The sequence below is a fragment of the Solenopsis invicta genome, chromosome 3, assembly GCF_016802725.1.
Source record: "Solenopsis invicta isolate M01_SB chromosome 3, UNIL_Sinv_3.0, whole genome shotgun sequence".
NCBI lineage: Eukaryota > Metazoa > Arthropoda > Insecta > Hymenoptera > Formicidae > Solenopsis > Solenopsis invicta.
Window position 1 is genome coordinate 17,493,023 of NC_052666.1, and position 12,326 is coordinate 17,505,348.

General features: G+C 41.0%; 1 protein-coding gene across 3 annotated transcripts in view; it reads left to right on the top strand.

Annotated features, from left to right (window-relative positions):
• The window catches only part of LOC105202786 (dystroglycan), a 68,867-nt gene extending 58,555 nt beyond the window's left edge, over positions 1 to 10,312 (top strand). Inside the window, exons 3-15 of one of the 3 annotated variants that reach the window (XM_011171462.3) lie at positions 340 to 552; positions 1,273 to 1,401; positions 1,608 to 1,739; positions 1,902 to 2,243; positions 2,363 to 2,437; positions 2,844 to 3,269; positions 3,549 to 4,087; positions 4,169 to 4,364; positions 4,427 to 4,594; positions 4,674 to 4,910; positions 4,998 to 5,187; positions 5,268 to 5,948; positions 6,036 to 6,351. In XM_011171462.3, the coding sequence (XP_011169764.2) occupies positions 340 to 552; positions 1,273 to 1,401; positions 1,608 to 1,739; positions 1,902 to 2,243; positions 2,363 to 2,437; positions 2,844 to 3,269; positions 3,549 to 4,087; positions 4,169 to 4,364; positions 4,427 to 4,594; positions 4,674 to 4,910; positions 4,998 to 5,187; positions 5,268 to 5,948; positions 6,036 to 6,259 (3,552 nt within the window). In that variant the 3' untranslated portion in view covers positions 6,260 to 6,351. Of the gene's footprint in view, positions 1 to 339; positions 553 to 1,272; positions 1,402 to 1,607; positions 1,740 to 1,901; positions 2,244 to 2,362; positions 2,438 to 2,843; positions 3,270 to 3,548; positions 4,088 to 4,168; positions 4,365 to 4,426; positions 4,595 to 4,673; positions 4,911 to 4,997; positions 5,188 to 5,267; positions 5,949 to 6,035 lie in introns of all 3 variants that reach the window. The other 2 variants (XM_011171461.3, XM_011171463.3) reach the window with 2 other exon arrangements.
• The last annotated feature ends 2,014 nt before the right edge of the window (positions 10,313 to 12,326 follow it).

Below are 12,326 nucleotides of genomic sequence, written 5' to 3' on the forward strand. Positions count from 1 at the left end.
GATTTGCTTGTCCTCACATCTGTCATTTTCTTCCCTCTCGAGTCCCTGTCGTCTCTCGTTGAATCCATATTTGCGATTCAATTTGTTCCCCGCCGTCTCCCGGCGAATCTCACGGCCGGAAATCCTTCTTAGCTTGAATGGCCCTAGTCTTCCCTTTGTCCTCGAAATTATTCGAGCAACGGGACACGCTCGTTTCGTTCGTGCGAAGTTCATTCAAATGTTCGCACGATACTCCACGATATCGCGTAAAAAGACGGCGCGAACAATTATCCTTTCGAGAGAAATTATTAGAGGTGCAGCAGTTGAATATGATTTTTACACGTGCTGAAAATGCATTAGGTTCACGAGACCGCGAATCGTGATCGTTTTCCGCGGTGGCTGCACTGGGACGACGCCGCTTCCACTCTCCTCGGCGTGCCGTCGAAGAAGGATATGGGCAATTATCACCTGACTGTCACGGCTGTCGGCAAGCACCGCGACACCGCCAAGGATCAATTCGTCGTGCAAGTTATAACCGAGAAGGTGGAGGAGCTCAAGCATAAGGACGGCAAGGTGAGTTACATCGATATACGTTATAATTCGACGAAACAAAAGCGCGAACAACGAACCGGCGTGGATCGTTAGCTGCGAAAACCGTGTGTACCGCTGCTGGCAGCGTTTCAAGTTTCTTATCCAAGTCGGACAACAGGTCCCCGCTTATATACGTGCTTTTCATTCACTAATGATTAATAGAGCTAAGGATAGAAGGACATAGACGAACGGGTAAGCGTTTGGTGAACGTTCCACGTTTAAATTGTCAGCGAAAAACGTTTCTGCGTCGTTCGCGCCATGCTGATAAAGAGCAAAATAAAAATAACATTTGAGAAATTGTCTCTAGCGAGTGAAGCATGAGCGAAAAAGGTATCTATTTTTCGGATGCTGTGTATTTTTCAGCCCAATAATTTAGTCGCGCGCGCAATAAAATCCGCGTTTGATGAATTTATATCGTGGGACCCCAAGCGCGAGACAAATCCGTCGAGGAACGGCCGGGCCGTCGCGCCCCTTGCCAATCGCATCGTCAACGTTGCGTTTAAATGTCGTAAAGAAATTACTCTCGTGGACGTTAACTGATTGACGTCAATTGATGTTGCTGTGCGCGTAACGCGCGTCTCCTTGCGCAAGTTGCACATATCGCCGTTTGGTCGGCGACCTCAATCGTTGAAATTTCGCGTGCTGGTAGGCGTAAACGGAAAAGTCGGCGACCGACGTGAAATAGCGTGATCCTAATTGCAGACGCATTGCGACGACGGAGAGGACCAGACGATCCTCGCACTTCTGCTGGACGCGCGGATGGACCAGCTGTCGCCTACCATCAGGGTGAACGCCATTGAAAACCTCGCGGGATTTCTGGGAATGCACACGGTATTGATTCCTGCCATTTGAAATTAATCGCTGAATCGCCCGTTCCTTGGAAACAACCCGATTCATGTTTTAGAGAATTGAAAAAAATAATCGTGTCCATTATAAGGAAAGCGATAAAAGAATTGCTGCAACTCATTACTCTATTGAGTTTCTCTCCTTTTTTTTTTAAATCTATTATACAATTTTCATCTTTCCATGTTCTTCAGAGTGCATTCTCTATGCATTCTCAAAGCATTAAGGATGCCACCGCCCAGGATTCCTCCGTTATTTTTACCGGACCCGGAAACGTTAGGCATCACAAAAACAAAGAGAATCATCTGACTACTATCCAGTGGCAGGTAAGATTCGAAATAACTCATTAATAACTCATTAAAAATTTTTCAATTACTTAATGCAAGTACAAAAATATAATTGCAATATTTTACTTTTTTTTTTCATTAGTTTTTTTTTAAACCTCGCAGAATAAGAAAAAAATCGGATATATCTATGCGCGTTCATAGGTTGGCTGCGACGGTCACTTGTGGAAGCATCAAACAGAGTTGGTGAAACAATTACGTGAGCAAGCGAAGGACGGTACTCTGGCGGAAGTTCTACAGCTTCCCGTGATTTCGTGGCGCGTCAGGACGGACTTGAATCCCTTCCTGAGAAACAGACGTGAAGCTGGCTCCGGCGACTATGGCGATTCGGATGATTATGGGGGTTACGATGACGATTATGATGGCGATTATGACGAGGAAGAAGAGGAAGAAGATAACGAGGACTCTCGAATACCGCCGACTCTCATACCTGATTTAAAACACCCACACAGGCATCATCATGGCGAGGAGACGATCGATTCGAAGGTAAGGTGTCAAATTGGATGTCAAAAGCGCGGCTATTTTTAACGAGAATCGTTTGATATAATTTAGAGATAATCGCACCGATCAAATATTCCTTATCTATACATTGTTGTTCATTTCAGGGCGAAGACATCGACGAAGAAGACATAATACCGAGAATGAGTCAAAGTGAATTGGAAAATAAAACCACGACCGCGGTAAGTGCCTTAGTGAATCAAACATGACGGCGACTGATTTCCTTTGGTCAACGTTTTACTCGGGATGGCTCTACTACGGTTTTCGTAAAGAATTCCTATGTCTCTGCTCTCCACACATTCGCCATTTGCCATACCGCTTGCGGTGGAATCGTTACGCTTAGAAAGTTTAGAATAGCTACTGGGTATTGTATATTTTAACGCTCTGGCCTCTATTCGTTTTCGCAAACTGTATACTCCGTCCGTGCATAAGTGCGTTCTTTAGAATTTTAGTGCGCTGTACAGATTGCGTCGCGAAAATCGCGAAACGAAATCTTGATACTGTACTAGTACAACTTCTTCATCCTTTCAAACGTAACTAACAACTCGTTCTTCGTGCCATACATCGCATCTACTAACGATTTCGCAGACAAGAACCACTGAACCTACCACATCACCATCAACAACTACAACTACCACCTCCACCACCACGTCGACAACTACAACTACTACCCAAGCCGCGCCAACGACCGTAACTTCTCCTAGTAGCACCACAACGACCGTCACATCGGCCGATATAACAGCGACAGCTAGTATCTCCACCGCTGTAGCTCCAACGGTAGAGTCTCCACGTTCGGAGACCACGGACGAGGAGTCGGCTACGTTCTCGGAGAGAACGAGACCCGTGGAACCCGTTGAACCCATTACCGTTTTACCAACCATTCCTTCAGAAATCACCACGACTCCTCTTCCCGTAACCACTCTGCCGCCTTTTAGCACATCGGCCACCCAGATTAGTGTCTCCGACAAAGTCGAGACGGAGATCGTCGGTATTACTAATGTCACGATGGAAGAGGTAATGCTTACGTGCTTTAGTGCTTCTCTCATTTGTATAATAGTCACGCCGCTATACACCAACTTCCTCATGCGCTATATCGTGCCGATTTGTTGCTTTGCTAAGACAAGAGTTGTTATCGTCCTGATCAAAATCATCATCCGTTATTAACGATTAATCGCGTTAATAGCAGTATAAAAAACGTTATTACACAAATTCTCTATTATATGAAACTCTCTATTATATCATTCCACTCTTTTCAATGCAGCGATTCATTTTGATGCATCTTTTCTCGTCTAGCCGGAACAAAGTACGACTTCCATGAGAGAACCGACTAATGTACCAACGTCGGTTATCATCGCGGACATCGTTAATATCACCACTCCTTCATCTACAGTTGTAACGAATGTTACCGCCTCTACTATCGCGCCTATAATTGTAGCGAATGACACGACCACGACAATGACTGTGTCAACGTCGGATCTTCGCACAACGACGTCGAGCACGACACCGTCCACTACCACGACTACAACTACGACTACGACTACAACTACTACCACTACCGCGGTACCTACAACCACCACGACAACGACAGCTCGAACTACAGAGAGTATCGAGAATGGCCAATCCAACTCCCTACCGACTCGCGATAAGAGATTAAAGAAAATACCGGTGACCGCCGGCAAGCCGTTGAGTTATGTTATACCGGCTGACACCTTCGCCGATCTCGAAGATGGCAATACGAGGAACTTGAAGTTGAGCTTGTACTGGCAAGGCGCACCGCTCAAGACAACTCACTGGCTTCAGTTCAATCAACATAATCAGGAAGTCTACGGATTGTAAGTTTATGCAACGTCTCTCATATTTATTTTTATTATATCTCTGAGACACATTTTAATCAACAAACTCTTTTTTAACAGGCCTCTCGAAAATGATATATCTACCTGGAATTATGAACTGGTTGCCACGGATGCAAACGGTGCCAACGTCACTGATAGTCTTGATATTCATGTTCAGCAGCACAAGCTTAGTCGTAGTGTTAATCATGAATTCAGTATTTATTTGAGACTCGAGAAACGGAACGAATTCCCAACAGATGTTGACTGGGAACTTAAGGTACGTATTAATAATCGTTCTTTGTTTCTCATTCTTGATTTCTAATTGTCTTTTGAATATAGGTTATCCAAAGCTTAGCTGAGCTGTACGGAGACAGCGACATCCAGTATATCACAGTTCGTTCCATTATTATCGACACTGAACGTGATCAAGCCATTTTCACATGGACTAACGACAGTCTTCCAAGAAGCAGCGATTGTCCGAGAGAACATATAAATAGATTATGGCGCGTAAGTAATTGTTATGTCATCTCTATATTTTATAAAACAAATTATACAGGTTTTAAAAATGATGTGTGTGCATTATCAGGTACTCGTTAACGGTGACAGAGATCCGTCGTACGATCTAAGATCAGTTCTCGCTCCCGAAATCAGGGTAAAGCGTGTCGAGTATCAAGGTATTGGGCAATGTGAGGATATGAATCGTCCCGAGGTACCGAAAGTCTCTACCGAGGAACCAAAAGTTAATTTCCCGCCGGTACCGAGGAACCAAGTCGATCATGTTAATGCGACAGTCGGCCAATTGCTCGTATTTAAAGTGCCAGAAGTATGTATTTCATCAATTCCTATTATTTTTATTAAAGTCAATCATGTGAATAATTATTCTGTGATTAATTCTATGTTATTTTTACAGGATACATTTTTCGACGCCGAAGATGGATCGTCACGAAACATGAAGATGTCACTTCTAACCATCGACCGAAGACCTATTCCACTTCATGATTGGCTGCAATTTGACAGCAAGAATCAAGAATTTTATGGCGTGCCAATGAGTTCCCATATTGGTCGCAAGGAATATCAATTGGTTGTCACCGATAAAGAAGGTAAAAGAACGTGTATTCTATTTTTTTCTAAAAGAAAAAAACATTCATAATAATTGGTCAATTAAAAATGAATTCTCTAGGTGCAAGCGCTACGGATGGATTGGTCGTTGTTGTTCATGCAGCACCTCCTATGGCGCACACAGTGGAATTCTCGATGACGTTGGATATTCCTTACGATTCTTTCGCATATTCCGCGCTTCAGAAGCGTAATTTTATCGAGAAACTACGCGATCTTTACGGAGACAGGGACACAAGTGCTATCTTGCTGCACAATATCTCGAACGGTAGTACCGTCATCACGTGGCACAACAGAACTCTACCTACATCGTATTGCGCTCATGAGGAAGTCAATAGGCTACGATCCGTACTCGTGAAAAACGATAATGACCGGCGTTCCGTGACAGACGAGGTATTAGATGTGATGGGTCAGAAATTCCCAGTGCAGCAGATCACAGTAATTCCGATGGGGATCTGTCTCGGTGAATTAACGGGCGTTCATTCGCCAGACAGCCACGTACCACCGGTGGACGATTCAACATCCGTCGGAGCATTCCATGACGATTATCTTCTTACTTTTGTTCTGCCGGCGATTATTATCGCCGCTATGTTAATCCTGGCAGGAATAATTGCATGCGTGCTACACAAGCGAAGACGTAGTGGAAAGATGAGCGTCAGCGAACAAGATGACGAACGGCAGAGTTTCCGGAGCAAGGGAATTCCCGTGATTTTCCAAGACGAGCTAGACGAGAAGCCGGATCCTGGTAACGATTATTTCCCATTTAATAAAGATATATTAGTTTGGTGATATATATATCAGTGCATCTCACTGACACATTGCGTGATTTCAGGCAATAAGTCACCCGTTATTCTGAAAGAGGAAAAGCCACCTCTACCACCGCCCGAATATCAAAAAACCGAAGACGGCGCTGATGTGCCGATGTTGCCGAAGGAGAATTCCGAGGAACCGTATCAACCACCACCGCCGTTTGCCACGAATCGCGACACCAATCGGCAAAATCGTCCCAAACCCACTCCGACGTACAGGAAACCGCCCCCTTATGTGCCTCCCTAACAAAATACGGTACACTCGCCTACGCGTAAATATATGCTAGCAATGCTCGGAGACTCGCCGATACACAAGCAAAACCAAATTAATTATATAAAGCAATCTCGAATTGGCGATGACAATGACGACGATCGTGGGACTCTGAACGTTTATAGCGATGTTTGAACGAAAGCCCTTTTCCATTCACCCGGCATGAGACAATATAGTGCTTTACGAGGCGTGAATGGAAGATCCTTTCGCGAGAACATTCTCCGAATCCGCGCGCGTTTTTACTTATTTTATATATGTATCAACAACGGCACGTCTCACCATCGATTTAACGAAAAGAAAAAAAAAATAAAGATATTCCTTAGTCGATGTTCGGTCGACGTACACTCTCTTTCTCAATCATTTATTTCACGCGAAAGAAAAAAAAAGGAAAGATTTTCTAGGAAGTATGGGAATACAAATCACGTGTTGCCTTTCGTAAAGAATTCAATTGTAGGGAAGGAAGAATTCACTGCTCCGAACTCGATATGCGAATTTAGTTTAGAGCCGAGACAGGAGATAGGGAATAAACCTACTTTATTCGACCCTGTAGCATTCGAAACATCAACGATATTCATAAATATTTCAATAATCAGTGCCATTTATTAAGCAATAAGGGTATCCGACTGTGAATAACAGCGCGTATAATTAATATGGGGTTCTACGGATTTTATCGCAATTACTGTTTACAGAGAGTCTCCAGGTATCAAGAACGACGGACTTAACGAAATACATTATATTACGCACCTACAACGTATAACACTGCCAGAACGACAAATGAATATCGCCAAGCGAGAAAGTTTTGAGATATATACACATATATATATATACATATGTACTTATATTATTATATTTAATATATAATGTTATATATTAAATATAATATTATCTATTATATATATTTACATAAAATTATGTATAATCCAGTTTCTTTTTTGAACCCTTTATTTAGGATAATTCGTGGCGAGATATGAAACGAAATTAAACGCCACGCGTTTGAACGGGGTAAACTAGCTCGCTTGGCGATCACTATTAGTTAAGGAGAAAATATCAGAGAGAATTGAAACGTTTTTTGAGACATTTAAAGGAACGATTACATGCAATGCGCCATTGCAAAGTGACAGCAAATGCTTCCATTGGCACAGTAGGCCATGCAGATAACTTATCTAAGATAAGGAAACTAATGATAGGTAATATATACAAATATAAATATATATAAATATGTATATTAATACCTATTTGCCGTTCGATAGACGTCAGTCTGCAGTTATTTGGGGACAGTGTAATTTAAAATACTGCCAGACCAATCAAGTTATTAGCATTTATTTTTTTGCTACGAAGAAGACCCACTGTTCTGTTTCACGCACAATCCGACGCTTCGCAATTTTTATAACTTAACAGCCGCAATAATCTTTTTTTTTTTATTATGTATTTCAGACCCGCGAATTGTTCACGAATGCGTATGAAAGAGTTAGCGTCGAAGGCTTAACTCAGAATAAAAATAAAAGAGAAAACACTGATGCGCACATTACACAGCGACGGGACTATTTAATTTAGACTTTTACATAGTTACCAAGCCAAAAAATAATTAATTAAAAGAGGACGAAGAGGTAAGGTAATAAGGACGTATATTTGTAAAACTACGAAAAAAAACTAAGAAACGTGGCTCGCACTCTTTAGGGCGCATTTCTTTACAATGATTTTTGTAATTTTTTAACCGTGCCGTGCGAAACGCACTACGCGCACATGATACATACGTACACAGACACATACACGTGCACGCACCATCTCATCGTTTAGCGCGGCGAAAGAGTGCGGGGTATGGTACGGGGTACGTACGCCGTTTCTTCGATACCTCGATAGTTTCCTGATATTTTTGAAAAGGAAATACGAGAAACGAATAAAAAAAAAAAAAAAAAAGAAATTTCATATGCGTCCCGAACTTTGAGCGGCTCCGTTCGCCGTTCGTCGTTGGGACGGCGTACGGAGCGATAAACTCGCGGGCGCGCCTATACTACTGGTGTGAATGCTGATGATTAATACGTATGTGAGATAATAATGAGAATGTTTCGTATGTGCAAGCTATAAGAATCATGATATAATATTACGACTAATTAATTCGTGTCTTTGTATAACGTAGAGGATTTAAGTGCATAGCAAGGGAAGCCACGTGATACGCGACTCGCGCAAAGATTCTTGGCTTCCTTCGCGCGCGGACGTATCAAAACTGGCCGGATTTTTATCTCTGTAATCCCGACGAAGGCGCGTGCTTTCTCGCTTGTATAATTAAACGCGCGGTCTCGCCCGCCTTCGCGCTCGCGAACGACAAGAGGAATCGGCCGCGGTCGCGTGTCAAAGAGACTTTCCTCCACGGATATACCCTTTTCATCGCCGGCGTCCTTGTTTATCGCAGAATTCTATGTGAAAGAAATAGGAAAGATTGCGATTGTCGTCCGTATGCGATTGCTTTCGTATCGCGAATCAATATGTGTAAGTATGTTTTCTTATTATTTTTATATAATGTACGAATAAAGATCTTCTGTGTTATATAAATTTTACGCTAAGACCTGAATGCAACGCAATCCACGCTGTCGCGAAATAGGATTATCTTTACGATTGTAATGTGTTCCTTTGTGCGCGATCCTTGTTGGGAGATTAAATAATAAATCTTGTGTGTGTGGGAGCGCGGAAAGATATAGTAAAACTCGACGTTCGCGCGTCAATCTTTGCTAAATCAAAATTTGCATTTGCTACGGACTACGCTGGAGTCCTGTTTATCGTTTCAGGCGAGATTCTCACAAAGTTAAAGTGCTGACGATGGAAAAGTAAACGTAAGCGGTGCAGTATTCGAGAGTAAATCTCGGTAAATCAAGGGTTTGCGATGCGTCACAGGCGGAAGCGGCATCCTATTCCGTTTGTGACCTGCGGTAAACAAGCACAAGTCCATATCACGCTTCTAATCATATCATTGCTCTGTCATTGCGTATCCCCTAAGCGCTGCAACCTGCGTTACTGTGAAAATGATGGTAATGTATAAATAGACATGTACGATATTTATAAAATACGGACAACGTGAGGGAGCTCTCCGAGGAGAAAGGGATGAAACTTCACAAATAGCATACTCGCTTGCGGCGACTTTTCTGGCCTGTGTAAGAATGGATCGAAAGTATTTTATAACTGCGTGTATAAAAGAAGTAGGGACGACGAATTGCGTAAGGCTAATTACGATTGTGACTTTCGGCCGCTTTCTGAGAGAAAATCGGGCTAACGTGGGGCGGGCACGACGTGAAAAAGTTCCATTACGGAAAGAGAGAGAGAGAGAGAGAGAGAGAGAGAAAATAAGCTATCTCGCATCGCTTATACGAACGTGTCGTATACATATACAGCTATATGCATATACACGCATTTATGTTATCTCCTTTCGAATTATGCTTTAGACAATATGCAATTTAATTCTCTTGTATGGAGAGAAAGATAAATATCTACGTAAAGGTGGATATATTTTAAAGCGTCACTCGAAATGAAATAACGTAATTGTATATTATATACATAATATACACCTAAAAGTATCATATCGACGGGAATTTTCAGATTATTTTTATTCGCTGTGAAAGCTCTTCGAGATATACATATATATATATATACATACATATATCGGAAAACATTTGCGTTGATATACATTCGCGAAATGCGAGGCCGAAACATCTTTCGTACGAACGCGGTCCTCCGTTGGATAATGAAGCCATCGATATTTACCCTCTAAATTTTTCATTAAGTGACATATCTCGTGGGAGAGGAAACGGAAGAACCAAAATACGCGAAAATACGATATACTTGGAGCGAGCTCGCGAGCCGAGACTGATCGTGTACGCGATCATCTCGGGACCATGTAACGATAACGGCTCGTCGGATAATAAGTGGAAAAAAATTATGTCGAATTAATGATATACATACACAGATATCTCTCTGAGACTAGTATACTGACAAAGAAACACGTGTAAAGTTAAGAGTTAATAAAACCATTTTAGGGTACTGCATGATTCGTCATTGCTGCGCACACTCTTCGGAAAGCGTGATTAGAGGCATCATCTCCGAAGATCCCACAATCACCAGTTAAGCAATTACAGTCATGTGATGGAAATTAATCTTATCGATTAATCTAACGTGTATCTAACGACTTTGATTAGTTTCGATCGGAGATTTTTTAAATCTCTTTTCATATAATTCTGGAAATTTCCTTTACGTTTATCACGATTATCACATAAAAAAAAGATTAAGTTAAATTGAATTTATAATATACAATGAATTTGAATTATAATACATTTTATATTTCGAGTCATGAAATATTTAAATTTAGTGCTTGAAGAATAGCCTCTTTATTGTTTTCGTAAAGATCGAGCTGGTTAGGAGGAATCCAGGCATGTAAGTGACTCGGTATCTTGCAAATTACGTTGAAGCACATTAAATATGATGCAACTCGAATACTCAAATTCTCATGGTTATATAAGATTTTCAAGACCGATGCGATACGTTGCTTTATTCGTCCCACGCGTCGGTATTCCGCGTCGACATGCAAAGTAGTTTATGTCGCTAACTTGCATCACGCGAAGAAATAAGTCTCACATTTGTTTTAAATGAAATTGCATTCTTGCAACAGAATAACGACAAGGGAGCTTTAAACAGCTTCACGAGAATTCTTCAGAAGTGATGAAATAAGCTGATGTGTCTTGTTTGTTTCAAAGTTGAATAACAAGTGGAATGTATTATTTTTCCGCTTACATTCCCGTCTGCTGCATGCGTTGCGGCGTTTTACATTTTTATACATATTATAAATTTACTATAGATACATACATATATATAAAATATACAGTGGCGTGCAAAAGTTTCCGGCCAGTGACGTTTTGTACTGTAATTTATTAAAAAACAGCCTAATAAAATTTTCATAATTATCAGGTATGAGTATAAGATATAGGTAACGAAATAATATAGTAAAACAATGATAATTATGAAAATTTTATTAGGCTGTTTTTTAATAAATTAGAGTACAAAATGTCACTGGCCGGAAACTTTTGCACGCCACTGCATATACTATAAAATATTGGTACAACAAAAAATTGAAAATATTGTAAATGCATCTTTGATTTTCAAATATCTTTTGATTATCGCGCTTGTCGTCTTTGTTTTATTATAATATTTTATTGCATGTTTCCCACACGCGTATATCTGTGGGAAAGATCTAAAATCTAGAATCTCGTGACAGGTTTCTTACGCCGGAAGGAAATTGTTGCGATTACTGTGCTTCAATCGATCGAATCCGGGAAGATAAAATGCTGCCGTCGAGACATCTCGATGCACATTTACGAGCAACTAACAAGAAGAAAAACTAACAAAATTAATTTACATATGAAAAGGAATAGTGCCACCGTTTCTCGAGCAACCTTGAGTATTGATATTCAACAGTAAGATCTGCTGGGAATCCATTAATTTTTATTGACAGTGGGAGCTCTCTTTATTGGTGCAATAAAGATGACATTATGACGCTGTAGCTTGCAGCACGTTTCCTGACGTAACATCGCCAGGGGGAACGACGTTATCTGTGAGTGATAAAGGGAGTCGTGTGTGCCTCCCCGGGCGATTAGATTGCTCGTCGTTTACAAACGCGAATGGAGATAGGTAAACATCTTTCTTTCACGGAAGTGACTCTTGATCTAATCTTGTCGTTGCAACTCCATTAATTAAACATGTGCGTCTTTCTGCAACGGTGTCAAATAGAGATACAAGCGACAAAAGAATTGGTTACACTTGTCCTCGTGCGGTATGTTCTATTTTAGACTCCGCGATAAAAATTGTCGGAAGATGCATTTTTTCTTTTTTCGGAGAAAATTACAACAAAGATAGCGTATATTTTATTAAGTGCGTCATCGTTAGATACGAATTTTTATCTGAAAATAACAATATAAAAATTTATCATATTTGTCGAGTAAAGTTGAAAACAAAATTAAATAATTTGAACGTTATTTTTAATAATCAGTACAATGATAATAGC